General features: G+C 46.1%; 1 protein-coding gene across 1 annotated transcript in view; it reads left to right on the forward strand.

Moving 5' to 3' along the window:
- Positions 1-5,468: 5,468 nt before the first annotated feature.
- The window catches only part of ITGA1 (integrin subunit alpha 1), a 116,190-nt gene continuing 103,644 nt past the window's right edge, over positions 5,469-18,014 (forward strand). The window contains exons 1-2 of the mRNA XM_038765571.1: positions 5,469-5,511; positions 6,198-6,318. Coding sequence (XP_038621499.1) covers positions 5,469-5,511; positions 6,198-6,318 — 164 coding nt within the window. The remainder of the gene's footprint in view (positions 5,512-6,197; positions 6,319-18,014) is intronic.

Raw genomic sequence — 18,014 nt, forward strand, 5'->3', positions numbered from 1 at the left:
GGACGTTACAAGGTGATCAGGTTGTCCCACGGGGGGCTCACAGTCTTCATCCCCATTTGACAGACGAGGGAACTGAGGCCCAGAGAAGTGAAGTGACTGGCCCAAAGTCACACAGCTGACAATTGGCGGAGCCGGGATTTGAACCCGTGACCTCTGACTCCAAAGCCCGGGCTCTTTCCAGTGAGCCACGCTGCTTCTCCGCACTTCTCCTCATAACCAACTTTCTCGCCTATTCCTTTAACTCCTAAAGGGAAGGCCGCACATCTCTCTTCCCCTTGACGTGGCTCTCAAGAAACAATGGTTAGGAGTTTTTCCCCCTGTTTAAAAAGCAGGGGCAAATTCATTCATTCAATCGTATTTATTGAGCGCTTACTGTGGGCAGAGCACTGTAATAATAATAATGGCATTTATTAAGCGCTTACTATGTGCAAAGCACTGTACTAAGCGCTTGGGAAGCACAAGTCGGCAACATATAGAGACGGTCCCTACCCAACAGCGGGCTCGCAGTCGGAGACGGACAACTTAACAAAACATATTAACAGAATAAAATGAATATGTACAAGTAAAATAAATAAATAGAGCAATAAATCTGTACAAACATATACACAGGTGCTGTGGGGTGGGGGAGGAGGGGGAAAGGAAGGAGGGGGCTCTGTGGGAAGGCCTCCTGGAGGAGGTGAGCTCTCAGTAGGGCCTTGAAGGGAGGAAGAGACTTAGCTTGGCGGATGCGCGGAGGGAGGGCAGCGTGGATCAGTGGAGCGAGCCTGGGCTTTGGAGTCAGAGGTCATGGGTTCAAACCACGGCTCCACCAATTATTAATAATAATAATAATAATAATAATGTTGGCATTTGTTAAGCGCTTACTATGTGCTTAACTGTTCTAAGAAGCACTGTGCTTAGAAGCACTGTTCTAAGCGCTGGGGGGGATACAAAGTGATTAGGTTGTCCCATGTGGGGTTCACAGTCTTAATCCCCATTTTACAGATGAGGTAACTGAGGCTCAGAGAAGTTAAGTGACTTGCCCAAGGTCACACAGCAGACATGTGGCGGGGCTGGGATTCGAACCCATGACCTCTGATTCCAAAGCCCGGGCTCTTTCCACCGAGCCACGCTGCTTCTCAATTGTCCGCTGTGTGACTCTGGGCAAGACACTTCACCTCTCTGGGCATCAGTTCCCTCATCTGTAAAATGGGGATTAAGCCCGCGAGCCCCCCGAGGGACAACCTGACCACCCTGCAACCTCCCCAGTGCTTAGAACAGTGCTCTGCACATAGTAAGCGCTTTCATTCATTCATTCATTCATTCAATCGTATTTATTGAGCGCTTACTGTGTGCAGAGCACTGTACTAAGCGCCTGGGAAGTACAAGTTGCCAACATATAGAGACGGTCCTCTGCACATAGTAAGCACATTCATTCATTCAATCGTATTTATCGAGCGCTTACTGTGTGCAGAGCACTGTACTAAGCGCCTGGGAAGTCCAAGTTGCCAACATATAGAGACGGTCCCTACCCAGCAGCGGGCTCGCAGTCTAGAAGGGGGAGACAGATGACAAAACAAAACATATTAACAAAATAAAATAAAGCGCTTAATAAATGCCATCATTATTATTATTATTCCAGACCAGGGGGAGGACGTGGGCCGGGGGTCGATGGCGGGACAGGCGCCAACTTGTAGTAGTAATAATAATAATAATAATAATAATAATGGTATTTGTTAAGCGCTTACTATGTGCAAAGCACTGTTCCAAGCACTGGGGAGGCCACAAGGCGATCAGGCTGTCCCTCAATCAATCAATCAATCAATCGTATTTATTGAGCACTTACTGTGTGCAGAGCACTGTACTAAGCGCTTGGGAAGTACAAGTTGGCAACATATAGAGACGGCCCCTTCCCAACAGTGGGCTCACAGTCTAAAAGGTTGTCCCTCGGGGGGCTCACAGTTTCAATCCCCATTTTGACGCAGTTCTCCGTTCCCGGAACGCACCTACCACTGAAAGTGACTTCTCAGAAATTGTAGAGCGTTATTAATAATAATAATTGAGGTATTTGTTAAGCGCTTATTGTATTCCAGGCTCAGTACTAAGCACTGGGGTGGATACAAGCAAATAGGGCTGGACACAGTCCCTGTCCCACATGGGGCTCACGGTCCCAATCCCCATTTTACAGGTGAGGGAACTGAGGCCCAGAGAAGTGAAGGGACTTGCCCAAGGTCCCACAGCAGAGAAGCGGTGGAGCTGGGTGGGATTAGAACCCATGACCTTCTGATTCCCAGGCCGTTCTGGTTAGAGTCTCTAATTGGTGAAAAGCCCTTTGAGGGTGGGGAAGATGTCTATCAGCTCTATTGTAGAGAAGCAGCGTGGCTCAGTGGAAAGAGCCCGGGCTTTGGAGTCAGAGGTCATGGGTTCGAATCCCGGCTCTGCCACATGTCTGCTGTGTGACCTTGGGCAAGTCACTTAACTTCTCTGAGCCTCAGTTACCTCATCTGTAAAATGGGGATTAAGACTGTGAGCCCCACATGGGACAACCTGATCACTTTGATCACTTTGTATCCCCCCAGCGCTTAGAACAGTGCTTTGCACATAGTAAGCACTTAACAAATGCCAACATTATTATTATTATTGTATTGTACTCTCCCAAGCACTTAGTACAGTGTTATGCACACAGTAGACACTTAATAAATACCATGGACTTAAAACTGATGGAGGGTGGCCATTTTTTTTATAGTATTTATTAAGTACTTTGTGCCAGGCACTCTACTGAGCACTGGGGTAGATAGACACAGTCCATGTCGCACGTGGGGCTCACAGCTTTAATCCCCATTTTACAGATGAGGTCACTGAGGCCTAGAGAAGTAAAGTGACTTGCCCAAGGTCACACAACAGACACGCGGAAGAGCCGGGATTGGAACCCAAGTCCTTTGACTCCCAAGCCCGTGTTTTTTTCCACGAGGCCAAACTGCTTCTCCATTTGTCCAGGTTTCTGTGGGTCTGTCCGGCATTAAGCTCTTGGGAGAGTGCGACACAACAATAAATAGACACATTCCCTGCCCACGACGATCTTACAGTCTAGAGGGAAGGAGGCAGACATCAATACAGATAAATAAAATGACAGATATGGACAGAAGTGGTGTGGGGATGGGAGGGAGAGAAAAGGGAGCGAGTCAGGGAGACGCGGAAGGGAGTGGGAGATGAGGAAAAGTGGGGCTTAGTCAGGGAAGGCCTCTTGGAGGAGATGGGACTTCAATAAGGCTTTGAAGGGGAAAACGGGAAAATCCACTGTTGGATTTGAGGAGGGAGGGCTTGGGGGGATACGGTTATGATACAGGAAAGCTTTATGTCCTATACTCTTTAATCACCCAGTCGATCAATCAATGGTATTTGTGGATCAGTTACCATGTTCAGAACACTGTACTGAGCCCCTCTAAGACTGCAATACAACACAGCTGGTAGTCATCTTCCCCACTTACAGCGAGCTCACAATCTCCCTCGATTTTAGCTCCTTATGCTACCATCAGTCAGTAGTATCTATTAAGCACTTACTCTGCAGTACACCATATTGGGGCTTTAGTTAGAGAAGCAGCATGGCTCAGTGGAAAGAGCCCGGGCTTTGGAGTCAGAGGTCACGGGTTCGAATCCCGGCTCCGCCAACGTGTCTGCTGTGTGACCTTGGGCAAGTCACTTAGCTTCTCAGAGCCTCAGTTCCTTCATCTGTAAAATGGGGATGATGACTGTGAGCCCCACGCGGGACAACCTGATCACCTTGTATCCCCCCAGCGCTTAGAACAGTGCTTTGCACATAGTAAGCGCTTAACAAATGCCATTATTATTATTATTATTATTTAGTTCTGCAGCTTGGAAGCAGCATAACAAATGCCATTATTATTATTATTATTATTATTATTATTATTATTATTATTATTATTATTATTATTTAGTTCTGCAGCTTGGAAGCGGCATAATAATTATAGTAATGGTATTTGTTAAAGTGCTATGTGCCAAACACTGTTCTAAGCATTAGAATAGTTACAAGCTAACCAGGCTGAACACAGCCCCTATCCCACAGTGGGCTCCCAGTCTTAATCTCCATTTTACAGATGAAGTCGCCGCGGCGGCCAAGTGAAATGACTTGTCCAAGGTCATACAGCAGACGTGTGGCGGAGCGGAGTTTAGAACCCACATCCTCTGACGCCCAGGACCGGGCTCTTTCCGGTGTGTCACGCTCCTTCCCATTTGGAGGGATGGGAAAAAGGGGTGATATCACCCAGGAACCGGGGGAGTTGGCAACATCCTTTGGAGAAGCACTTAAGATTTCAATTGACTGCCACAAACTCGGGCGGAAGACATCGTCGCCTTATGCTTTGCCCCCTGAATCTTTGGGTCCTGAAGTGTTGCATTGGCCCACTCATAGTGAAAAGCGTCTTCATCATTGTCTTCCCGTTTAGGAGAAGTTCTGTAAGGTTGGGGACCAGCTGGGCTGCGTCTGAAGGACGCACAGGAAATGAGCTTTTACTGGCTTCACCCCACCGGCTGTGCCGTTTGCATCCGATACTCCTTTCCAGTAATTCCACTCGGAGCCCGTTGACTTCAGTTCTTCCCCTCCTATCTCGGAGTCTTTGCCGAGACCATCCCGAATTCCTGGAATGGCCTTTCTTCCCATTTGCCAAACCACTTCCCTTTCTTTCCTGGAAAAAAAAAACAACACAAAGAAATGCTCAAGGTTCCTCTCAGTCGGTAATAATTGAGGGCCTTGGCTCTGTGGAGAATTTCTTAATGGAGCAACAGAGAGTCCCAGAGGAAACCTAAAATCAACTCATCTGATACATCTCCCCCTTTTAGACTGTGAGCCCACTGTTGGGTAGGGACTGTCTCTATATGTTGCCAATTTGTACTTCCCAAACGCTTAGTACAGTGCTCTGCACATAGTAAGCGCTCAATAAATGCGATTGATGATGATGATGATCTCCTTCACCACGATGAGCGGACGTCGAGGAGTATGTTTGTAAAATAGTGGTGTTGGTTGGCCTTTTCCCTCATCCCCCTCTCCATCCCCCCCATCTTACCTCCTTCCCTTCCCCATAGCACCTGTATATATGTTTGTACATATTTATTACTCTATTTATTTATTTATTTATTTTACTTGTACCTATCTATTCTATTTATTTTATTTTGTTAGTATGTTTGGTTTTGTTCTCTGTCTCCCCCTTCTAGACTGTGAGCCCACTGTTGAGTAGGGACCGTCTCTATGTGTTGCCAGCTTGTACTTCCCAAGTGCTTAGTACAGTGCTCTGCACACAGTAAGCGCTCAATAAATACGATTGAATGAATGAAAGGCCTGTGCTCTTTCCCCTAGACCATGGGGCCCCTCATGGTTCCATGGGAATGAGCATCGTTTAGTTCAGGGTTAGAAATCATGCAGGTCAGCTTTTCCCCACCATGGGACAGAAGGACAGAGTCTCTTGGGAAGGTTTATGCCTCTTTGGGGTCCTGAATTTCCATCCCTTCAAGTCACCGGTATCCCTGTTGGATAGAGCACGGGCCTGGGAGAAAGGCACGAGTCTAATCCCGGCTCTGCCATTTGTCTACCGTGTGACCTTGAGCAAGTCACTTCATTTCTCTTCATTTCTGAGAATCAATCGTATTTATTGAGCGCTTACTGTGTGCAGAGCACTGTACTAAGCGCTTGGGAAGTACAAGTTGGGTAGATATAGAGACGGTCCCTACCCAACAGTGGGCTCACAGTCTAGAAGGGGGAGACAGAGAGCAAAACCAAACATATTAACAAAATAAAATAAATAGAATAGATATGTACAAGTAAAATAAATAAATACAGTAATAAATATGAGAAGCAGCGTGGCCCCGTGGAAAGAGCACGGGCTTCGGAGTCAGAGGTCATGGGTTCAAATCCCGGCTCCGCCGCTTGTCAGCTGTGTGACTTTAGGCAAGTCACTTCACTTCTCTGGGCCTCAGTTACCTCATCTGTAAAATGGGGATGAAGACTGTGAGCTCCCCATGGGACAACCTGATCACCTTGTAACTTTGCACATAATAAGCACTTAATAAATGCCATTATTGTTATTATTAAATATGATTGATTAATTGATTAATAACCCCTGCGACGCCTCCTGCATTTGAAGCCGGGCTGAAACCTACTCAACTCTTTGTAACTGGAGTTTTTGGTTTTTTTCCCCCCTTTCAAGTCTTGCTGCCCTTATGTTTGTCATTCAACGTGGACGTGAAAAACGCTCTGACCTTCAGCGGCCCGGTAGAGGACATGTTCGGTTACACCGTCCAACAGTTTGAAAATGAAGAAGGAAAATGGTAAGCGCAGGGGACTGGGGAAATGCTCGGCTTAGAAGGATTGGCCTGGACTTGTGGATGGATTACTCTGCGTGGGAATGAACTGTTTAGGGGTTGGACATCCTAAATTTTGAAATAGAATCAGGGTTGAGGGGAAAAGGCCAGTCCCAGGAATTTTTCACCAGAAATACTGGTACAGCCTGTACTCTCCTACCTCAGAGAAGGCTTTTGGGCCAAAATAGGAACACAACAGAGAACAAAACCAAACAAAAAAACCACAATGGCTCTGAGGAAATTGCACTAAATTAAGTTGCATAATTACACTATAAATTATATAATCGCACTAAATTAAAGGTGTGGTCAGCCCCAAGTTCTTTTAATTAAAGGTCCCGCAGCTTTCTCGTTTGAATGATTTAATAGATTGATTGCTAATGAAACTTGTGATATTTAAGTGCTTATTGCCTGCTATGTCTTAGGGAAGATGCAAAATAATCAGGTCAGTTATAGTGCCACATGGGGCTCAGTCTGAGGGAGAACAGCTATCTAATCTCCCCTGTACAGATGTGATTCCTCAATTTCCTCATCTGTTCAATGGGTATTAGATACCTATTCTATGTTCGTGTGTCTCATATCCAGTAACTAGGCTCTAAGTACAGATTCTTAGGCAGAAGACTTACACAGCAGCGTGGCTTAGTGGAAAGAGCCTGGGCTTGGGAGTCAGAGTTCGTGGTTTCTAATCCTGGCTCCACCATTTATCAGCTGTGTGACTTTGGACAAGTCACTTAACTTCTCTGAGCCTCAGTTCCCTCATCTGTAAAATGGGGTTGAAGACTGTGAGCCCCACATGGGGAAACCTGATGACCTTGTATCTACCCCAGTGCTTAGAACAGTGCTTGGCAATAAATCAATCAATTGTATTTATTGAGCGCTTACTGTGTGCAGAGCACTGTACTAAGCGCTTGGGAAGTACAAGTTGGCAACATATAGAGACAGTCCCTACCCACCAGTGGGCTCACAGTCTAAAAGGGGGAGACAGAGAACAAAACCAAACATACTAACAAAATAAAATAAGTAGGATAGATATGTACAAGTAAAATAGAGTAATAAATCTGTACAAACATATATCCATATATACAGGTGCTGTGGGGAAGGGAAGGAGGTAAGATGGGGGGGATGGAGAGGGGGACGAGGGGGAGAGGAAGGAAGGGGCTCAGTGTGGGAAGGCCTCCTGGAGGAGGTGAGCTCTCAGCAGGGCCTTGAAGGGAGGAAGAGAGCTAGCTTGGTGAATGGGCAGAGGGATTGGGGGCATTCCAGGCCCGGGGGATGACGTGGGCCGGGGGTTGATGGCGGGACGGGCGAGAACGAGGCCTAACGGTGAGGAGATTAGCGGCAGAGGAGCGGAGGTTGCGGGCTGGGCTGGAGAAGGAGAGAAGGGAGGTGAGGTAGGAGGGGGCGAGGTGATGGACAGCCTTGAAGCCCAGGGTGAGGAGTTGCTGCCTGATGCGCAGATTGATTGGTAGCCACTGGAGATTTTTGAGGAGGGGAGTAATATGCCCAGAGCGTTTCTGGACAAAGATAATCCGGGCAGCAGCATGAAGTATGGATTGAAGTGGAGAGAGACACGAGAATGGGAGATCAGAGAGAAGGCTGATGCAGTAGTCCAGATGGGATAGGATGAGAGCTTGAACGAGCAGGGTAGCGGTATGGATGGAGAGGAAAGGGCGGATCTTGGCGATGTTGCGGAGCTGAGACCGGCAGGTTTTGGTGATGGCTTGGATGTGAGGGGTGAGTGAGGGAGCGGAGTTGAGGATGACACCAAGGTTGCGGGCTTGGGAGACTTGTGAATTCATTTATCTGCTCCATTAAGGATTGCCAAATAAGGTAGTTAATAAGGTCAGCTCACAGAGAACACAATGAGGTAGCAAGGTCAAAAAGTCCCCTTTCAGAGATTGCATGTGTCTGTCTGTTTCCTTCTCTGCCCAGCCTGCAGATGTGGTCTCCGGCTGGGTCATGGCTGAGCACTTTGGCTCGGAGACAAGGCCCAGGGAGCGATTGACTGGAAGGATGGAGTCCGCCGAGGGGGAGGGGAACCAAGCAGGAACCTCAGGGAGGAGGGCGAGGGGCTGAGAGTCCGACGCCATCAGGAACCCTGGGAGAGAAAGTTCCAGAATCAATCCGTCAGTGTTATTTATTGAGCACTTACTGTGGGCAGAGCCCTGTACTGAGTGCTTGGAGAGAAAGTCCGACTTGTGGAAGTGTGAGAGACATCAGAAGCAGTGACCAGGAGAAGGGGGTGAGGGGAGCAGGGACCCTAGAAACACACCACAGCTGTTCGGCTTTTATCACCGGGTCCTTTAAGCTACTCCAACCAACCCCTGCAAGCAGAGGAGCAGCGTGGCTCAATGGAAAGAGCACAAGCTTGGGAGTCAGAGGTCATGGGTTCAAATCCTGGCTCCACCAATTGTCAGCTGTGTGACCTTAGGCCAGTCACTTCACTTCTCTGGGCCTCAGTTCCCTCATCTGTAAAATGGGGATTAAGACTGTGAGCCTCCCATGGGACAACCTGATCGCCTCGTATCCTCCCCAGTGCTTAGAACAGTGCTTTGCTCATAGTAAGCACTTAACAAATGCCATCATTATTATTATTATTATTAGAGATGAGTACACCATGGGCCCTCAGGTTCTGGGAAGAAGCCTGGGTTTCATCCCTAGTGCTACGCTTCCTTCCAAATGTAAAACCTCCAATCAAGCACTGTTTCTTAAACCAGAAGGGAGACTTCCATTTTAAGAAAAAAATTCTTCTGAGACTGCAATTCTCTTGCCATTGTTTAGTTTGAAACACAGCTACGGAAAGCATTTCAGATTACCGAAGACGTTTGTCGCTGTAATTGTTTATTTCGGGTTGGATGATTTGGGGATATCGACTAGAGAATCCCAGCCGACTAACGCCATGCTAGTCATTTCCCAGAATGGAATGAGAATCTGGCACTGAGTGAAAATGATGCACTAAAGTAACAGTTTCTTGGCTCTAAACTATTGAAATCATGCTGTACTGGATTACCGCACTGTCCAAAAGATGCAGCCTGGCCTAGCGGAAAGAGCGCGGGCCTGGGAATCGGAGGATCTGGGTTCTAATCCTGGCTCTGCCGATTGCTTGCTGTGTGACCTTTCTCAAGTCACTTCACTTCTCTGTTTCCTGAACTTGTGAAATGGGGATTAAATACCAGTTCTCCCTCCTACTTGGGAGGCTGAGAAGTAGCGTGGCTCAGTGGAAAGAGCCCGAGGACGTGGGTTCTAATCCCGTCACCGCCACATGTCTGCTGTGTGATCTTGGGCAAGTCACTTAACTTCTCTGAGCCTCAGTTACCTCATCTGTCAAAAGGGGATTAAGACTGTGAGCCCCACGTGGGACAACTTGATCACCTTGTATCCCCCTCCCAGCGCTTAGAACAGTGCTTCGCATATAGTAAGCACTTAACAAATGCCATCATCATTATTATTATTATTACTTAGACTGTGAGCCCCGGGCAGGATAGGGACTGTGTCCGACCTAATCAACTTGTACCGACTCCAGCTCTTAGAACGGTGTTTGACACATAGTACGCGCTTAACAAATACCATAAAAAAATTGCATAGCTCTCGAAGTAGGAGAGAGTGGGCATGACTTTGTGCAGTCCATCACCACTATGGGGAAAAAAAAAAAAGAAAGGGAAATCCCACTGTTAATGTGAAAGGCTAATCACCAGTCATGAATATAAGCAGTACAAGCTAGTGGTTGTGGAATTGCTGAGAGCAATTCTGTGCCTCATCTATAAAATGGGGATTAAGACTGTGAGCCCCCGTGGGATAACCTGATCACCTTGTAACCTCCCCAGCGCTTAGAACAGTGCTTTGCACATAGTAAGCGCTTTATAAATGCCATCATTATATTTTCTAGACTGTGAGCCCATTGTTGCGTAGGGACCATCTCTATATGTTGCCAACTTGTACTTCCCAAGCGCTTAGTACACATAGTAAGCACTCAATAAATATGACTGAATGAATGAATGAATGAGAGGATGGCTGTTCTATTTGATAACACCCTGAGTGTGTTGACAGGACTAAATTTAAGAAAAATAATGGCTCACCCAAAATGGGGAAAGGCAATTAGACCTTCTCCCTTAAAAGTTGCCCCCCAAAAGGCTCACCAGAAGACTGACTGATTGACTGATGAGGTTAACCTTGTGATGTAAAATCAAATAAAACCTACCAAACATAGAGGAAATATCAATCGTATTATGGAATGTGAAAATGAGGTCAGCCAGTCATGTAGGACAGTGTCACAGAAAACACCCAGTTTGGAGAAGAACATTTTTTAGCAATCAGTCAATCAATCAACCATGTTTATTGAGCATTTACCTGATCACCTTGTAACCTCCCCAATGCTTAGAACAGTGCTTTGCACATAGTAAGCGCTTAATAAATGCCATCATTATTATTATTATTATTATTATTATTTACCATTTGCAGAGCACTGTACTAAGTACTTGGGAGAGTACCAACTCAAAATATTTTAAATAACTCCCCCTGCTCTTTCAGTCACTTGTCTGGAAAGACCTGTCATAAATCTCAGCCTCAAGCTCCCGAATGGCAAAGTTTGACATTTTTTTCAGGAATTAAAATGACCTTGCTCCTGGCACAAAGAGCCAGAGGGAGAGGGGGAAACTGTATAAACAAGCAGAGCTGCTATTAACTTTGCCATGGAAACAAACACTGGGCTGATTTCTCCAGCTCTAGGTGCAACCTAAAATTGGACTTGAATGATCTGTGAGATGGGAGCGAGGAGATGTATGTTTGTTTCTGACTGCATTTGGGAACCTGAATTTTGGCAGCTTTAAGAGGTGATATGAGGGAAACAATCTTAAGCCCAGTGAATGGATCACTGGGCGTGGGGAGGAGGCTTCCAAAAGGAAGGACTCGCCCAAGCACTCAGCACACTGCTCTGCACGTAGTAAGTGCTCAATAAATGCCATTGTTAATCAATCAATCAATCAATCATATTTACTGAGCGCTTACTGTGTGCAGAGCACTGTACTAAGCGCTTGGGAAGTACAAGTTGGCAACATATAGAGACAGTCCCTACCCAACAGTGGGCTCACAGTCTAGAAAATTGGAGGAAGTCCAGAGGGAGGAGGCTGAGAATCAATCAATGAATCAGAGGTTTTTATTGTGTGCTTACTACGTGCAGGGCACTGTTCTAAGCGCTTGGGAGAGCACAGTACCACAAAATGAGCAAACAATGTTCCCTGCCCATAATAAGCTTACAACCTAACCATGTATAAAACAACAGCTAGACTCATAGAAAGTTCTCCAACCGTCTGTTCAATTATTCAGTTGATTGTATTTACTGGGCGCTCACTGTGGGCAGGGCACTGTACTAAGCACAACAGACACATTCCCTGCCCACATTGGGTTTACAGTCTAGAAGGGGAGAACAGACATTGATATAAATAACTAAATTATAGGTAGGTAGATAAGTGTTGTGTCTCTGGGAAGGGGGATGAAGAAAGGGAGCAAGTCAGGGTGATGCAGAAGGGAGTTAAAGAAAAGGAAAAGAGGGCTGAATCAGGGAAGGCCTCTTGGAGATGTGCCTTCAGTAAGGCTTTGAAGAGGGGGAGAGAGTCATTATCCATTGGATTTGAAGAAGGAGGGAGGTTCAGGCCAGAGGCAGGACATGGGCCAGGGGTCAGCGGCAAGACAGGTGAGATGGAGGCCTAGTGAAAAGGATAGTGACACCAGAAGAGTGAAGTGTGTGGGCCGAGGAGGTGAGGTAGGAGGGGGTTAGGTGGTGGACGGCTTTAAAGCCGATGGTATGGAGTTTCTGTTTGATGCGGAGGTGGGTGGGCAACCACTGGAGGGTCTTGAGGAGTGGGGAAACATGGGCTGGACATTTTTGTAGAAAATGATCCAGGCAGCAGAGTGGAGTATGGACTGGAGTGGGGAGAGACAAGATGCTGGGAAGGCAGCAAAGAGGCTGATACAGTAATCAAGGCAAAATAGGATAAGTGCTTGGATTAGTGTGGTAGCAGTTTGCAGGGAGAGGAAAGGGTGGGTTTGAGTTATGAAGGTTGAACCATCCAGATTTAGTGATAGATTAAATATGTTCATTGAATCAATCAATCAATCAATCGTATTTATTGAGCACTTACTGTGTGCAAAGCATTGTACTAAGCGCTTGGGAAGTACAAGTTGGCAACATATAGAGAGAGTCCCTACCCAAAAGTGGGCTCACAGTCTAAAAGGGGGAGACAGACAACAAAACCAAACATACCAACAAAATAAAATAAATAGAATAGATATGTACAGGTAAAATAAATAAATAAATAAATAAATAAATAGAGTAATAAATATGTACAAACATATATGCATATATACAGGTGCTGTGGGGAAGGAAAGGAGGTAAGATGGGGGGATAGAGAGGGGGACGAGGGGGAGAGGAAGGAAGGGGCTCAGTCTGGGAAGGCCTCCTGGAGGAGGAGTAAGTGAAGCAGCGTGGCTCAGTGGAAAGAGCCTGGGCTTTGGAGTCAGAGATCATGGGTTCAAATCCCAGCTCCGCCAATTGTCAGCTTTGTGACTTTGGGCAAGTCACTTCACTTCTCTCTACCTCAGTTACCTCATCTGTAAAATGGGGATGAAGTCTGTGAGCCCCCCATGGGACAACCTGATCACCTTGTAACCTCCCCAGCGCTTAGAACAGTGCTTCGCACATAGTAAGCGCTTACTAAATACCATCATTATTATTAGTAGTAGTAATAATAATAAGAGAGAGGAATCAAGGATAAGTCCAAGGCTATGGGCTTGTGAGACAGGAAGGATGCTGGTACTGCCTAAAGTGATGGGAAATTCAGGCAAGGGACAGGGCTTCGGTGGGAAGATAAGGAGTTCTGTTTTGGACATGTTAAATTTGAGGTGTCAGCAGGACATCCAAGTAGAGCTGTTCTGATGGCAGGAAGAGACGGCAGAGAGGGAGAGAGATCAGGGCTGGAGATGTAGATTTGGGAATCATCTGCATGGAGATGGTAGTTATAGCCGTGAGAGTGAATGAGTCTTCCAAGGAAATGGGTGGAGATGGAATAGAAGGGGACCCAGAACTGAACCTTGAGGGACTCCCACAGTTAGAGGGTGGGAGGCAGAGGAGGAGCCCATGAAAAAGACGGAGAATGAGCGGCCAGAGAAATTAGAGGAGAACCAAGAGAGGACATCAGTGAAGCCGAGATTGGATAATGCTTCCGGGAGAAGGGGGCGGTCGACAGCGTCGGAGAGGTCGAGGATTAGGATGGAGTAGAGTTTGTTGGATTTAGCAAGAAGGAGGTCATTGGTGACCTTTGAGTGGGCAGTTTCTATGGAGTGAGGGGGTCGGAAGCCAGATCGGAGGGGGTCAAGGAGAGAATTGGAGGAGAGAAACTTGAGACAGCAGGTGTAGACAGCTCACTCAAGGAGTTGGGAGAGGAATGGTAAGAGGGAGATGGGGCAATAACGGGAGGGTACAACGCAGTAAGTGCTTAACAAATACCATTTAAAAAGTAGGGGACATGAGATAAATAATAATAATGATGGCATTTATTAAGCACTTACTATGTGCAAAGCACTGTTCTAAGTGCTGGGGAGGTTACAAGGTGATCAGGTTGTCCCACGGGGGGCTCACAGTCTTCATCCCCATTTTGCCGATGAGGGAACAGAGGCCCAGAGAAGTGAAGTGACTTGCCCAAAGTCACACAGTTGACAATTGGTGGAGCTGGGATTTGTACCCATGACCCCTGACTCCAAAGCCCGGACTCTTTTCCATTGAGCTACACTGCTTCTGTGTACCATCCAAGTACCAATGGATGTGTCCTACAGTCTGAAGTCGTATGGCTATATAATACGGTTGGGTTGCCTTATTGGCTTCCGCTAGATTATACATTCTTTAAGGACGGGGGCTAGGTCAAAATACTCAATTATATTCCACTTTCCAAAAGGCTTCTTACAGTGCTTTGCACATAGTGTGTGTTCAATCCATACCATTGATTAGGGTAACCATTCTGGGAAGGGAAGGACTATTCTATGTATATATCTATAATTCTATTTATTTATATTGATGCTATTGATTCGTATTTACTTGTTTTGATGTCTGTCTCCCCCTTTCTAGACAGTGAGCCCGTTATGGGCAGGGATTGTCTCTCTTTGTTGCTGAATTGTACTTCCCAAGTGCTAAGTACGGTGCTCTGCACACAGTAAGCACTCAATAAATACGATTGAATGAATTAATTAATTTCTCATATTTATAATTTATTTTAATGTCTGTCTCCCCTCACTGACCGCTCTGCACACAGTAAGCGCTCAATAAATACAATTGAATGAATTAATTAATTTCTCATATTTATAATTTATTTTAATGTCTGTCTCCCCTCACTGACCACTCTGCACACAGTAAGCGCTCAGTAAATGCCACTAATTGATTAAAGAGGTTTTTAAAGAGAGAAGCAAAACCAATTAAAATTGACTTCTTTCAATTCTCCAGTTATGTTTTTGTATTCAAAGCAATTTACAAATGAGTTTGTGCTCACAAGTGGTGTTAGGTGGGAAAAAAGTGATGTCTTTTACTCTTCTTCTGAAAATGGTTCGATGATAGTTTTAACTCGGATTGGGGGGCACGTGTGTCCCTCACAGCTTTTGGATGTACTCAAATCTCTACTTCCATTCATGTCTAACAAAGAGTTGATCTTTGTTTTTGTCTTCTTGTAGCAACTGGACCTCGAAGGAAATAGGGAAATTCTTCAACATAGTAAACATGCTCCCTCATGAGCCATGTGCCCCAAAATATGCCTAAATAACTATTTGACCTTGACACTTTAAAAAAATCATAATAAGTCAAAGAAGGAGCCCTGCTTTGTGTGATTTTCTGCAGGTTATTCTGTAGTCTATTTTTGGATCTTTGGCTCAGAAATCACATGATTTCTCAATAGCAAAACATTACACTCCCGATTAAGATCAGCCGCTATTCATTATTTTTGGCTTTAACTGGGTAGCTCAAAGTTTAGCTTAATTCAGAACGATTTTTAAACGGCAGGACCGATTCTTTTCTCATCAAGGATTCGAAAACCTAGTCGGCCTCGTAAAAATCCCGTTAGCTGAGGAGTGACTGTGTTTAGCTTGCAGAGGTTCTTTATCGACATGGTTGTAAATAATCGAGTGGCTTCTGATTGCCAAACCTGACCATGGGTGCGGAGTTTAGAATACCCCGCTCTAAAATGGTCTCAACATCTGCTCATTGTTGTTCTTGTAATTACTTTAATAGTTATACATTCACTTTTAGACTGTGAGCCGACTGTTGGGCAGGGACTGTCTCTATATGTTGCCAATTTGTACTTCCCAAGCGCTTAGTACAGTGCTCTGCACACAGTAAGCGCTCAATAAATACGATTGATGATGATGATGATGATCTTACTGACCAAATTCTCCTCCTTCCACTGTTTTATAGACGGTCATGCCCTTCTCATGCAACCCTCCAGAAATTCATTCTCCCACCAAGGTTTTAGAGAAGGACAAAGCCTGCTGAGAAACACTCGGTTTTAAATCATTTAGTCCTGCAGTGGTGTTCCCTTGGTTTTTACAGTGCGTTTGAAGTTACGCATTTGAACAAGGGAGAAGAAGGGGAAGGAGCGTGGCTGAGTGGAAAGATTCATTCATTCAATCGTATTTATTGAGCGCTTACTGGGTACGGAGCACTGTACTAAGCGCTTGGAAATTACAAGTTGGCAACATATAGAGACGGTCCCTACCCAACAGCAGGCTCACCGTCTAGAAGGGGGAGAGCCCGAGCTTGGGAGTCAGAGGTCATGGCTTCTAATCCCCGGCTCGGCCATTTGTCAGCTGTGTGACTTTGGGCAAATCACTTAACTTCTCTGTGCCTCAGTTACCTCATCGGCAAAATGGGGATGAAGACTGTGAGGCCCACGTGGGACAACCTGATAACCTTGTATCTATCCCAGCGCTTAGAACTGTGCTCGGCACAGAGTAAGCGCTTAACAAATGCCGTCATTATTATTATTCATTTATTAATTGAATCGTATTTATTGAGCGCTTCCTGTGTGCAGAACACTGTACTAAGCGCTTGGGAAGTACAAGTCGGCAACGTATAGAGACGGTCCCTACCCAACAACGGGCTCCCAGTCTAGAAGGGGGAGACAGACGACAAAACAAAACATGGAGACATCGGTCAAAATCATTATGATGGAGTTACCCAGCAGAAACGACAAATGGGCCTCAAATGGGCTCCCGTTCTGAGAACCCGCGTGAAGGAATCAGAAGCAGTATGGCCTAGCAGATAAAGCCCGGGCCCGGGAATCAGAAGGACCTGGGTTCTAATCCCGGCTCCACCACCTGTCTGCTGTGGGACCTTCTCTCGGCCTCAGTTACCTCATCTGGAAAATGGGGATTAAGACTGTGAGCCCTATATGGGACAGGGTCTGTGTCCAACCTGATTCCCGTGAGCCCACTGTTGGGTAGGGACCGTCTCTATATGTTGCCAACTTGTACTTCCCAAGTGCTTAGTACAGTGCTCTGCACACAGTAAGCGCTCAATAAATACGATTGATTGATTGATTGATTACTCTAGTGCTTGGAACAGTGCTAGGCACATAGTAATCGCTTAACAAGTATTATTGTTATAGAGAAGCAGCGTGGCTCAGTGGAAAGAGCCCGGGCTTGGGAGTCAGAGGTCGTGGGTTCTAATCCCGGCTCTGCCACATGTCTGCTGTGTGACCTTGGGCAAGTCACTTAACTTCTCTGAGCCTCAGTTACCTCATCTATAAGATGGGGATTAAGACTGTGAGCCCCACGTGGGACAACCTGATCCCCTTGTATCCTGTATCCCCCCCCAGCGCTTAGAACACTGCTTGCCATCATTATTATCGTTATTATGATTATTATCATTAAATAATTGATGGTGCCAGTGGCTTCAAAGGGCTATTCCCACTCTCTCATTCCTGCCAGTTAAATAATTATAATAATGGTATTTGTTAAGTGCTTACTATGTTTCAGGCACTGTACTAAGTGCTGGGGTGGATACAAGATAATTAGGTCAGACACAGTCCCTGGCCCATGTGGGGCTCAGTGTCTCCATCCCCATGTAATAATAATGATAATAATAATAATAATAATAATAATTTTGGTATTTGTTAAGCACTTACTATGTGCAAAGCACTGTTCTAAGCACTCGGGAGGATACAAGGTGATCGGGTTGTCCCACGTGGAGCTCACAATCTTAATCTCCATTTTACAGATGAGGTAACTGAGGCACAGAGAAGTTAAGTGACTTGCCCAAGGTCACACAGCAGACATGTGGGAGAGCCGGGATTAGAACCCATGACCTCTGACTCCCAAGCCTGGGCTCTTTCCACCGAGCCACGCTGCTTCTCATTTGACAGAGGAGAGAACTGAGGCCCAGAGAAGTGAAGTGACTTGGCCAACGTCACACAGCACAGCCTCCATCTGGCTCCCTGAGCGTTACTTAAGTTCCCAAAGAGGCCTCAAATGGCCCCGAAGAGGTGAACACAGCATCAGGATCTGAAAATTCACTTCAGAGGGTCCTGAGTCTGTTAACCCAGTGGAAAGAGCATGGATCTAAGAGTCAGAAGACCTGAGTTCTAATCCCGGCTCCACTACCTATCCGCTGTGTGACCTTGGGGCAAGTTGCT

Source organism: Tachyglossus aculeatus, chromosome 23 (assembly GCF_015852505.1).
Source record: "Tachyglossus aculeatus isolate mTacAcu1 chromosome 23, mTacAcu1.pri, whole genome shotgun sequence".
Lineage (NCBI taxonomy): Eukaryota > Metazoa > Chordata > Mammalia > Monotremata > Tachyglossidae > Tachyglossus > Tachyglossus aculeatus.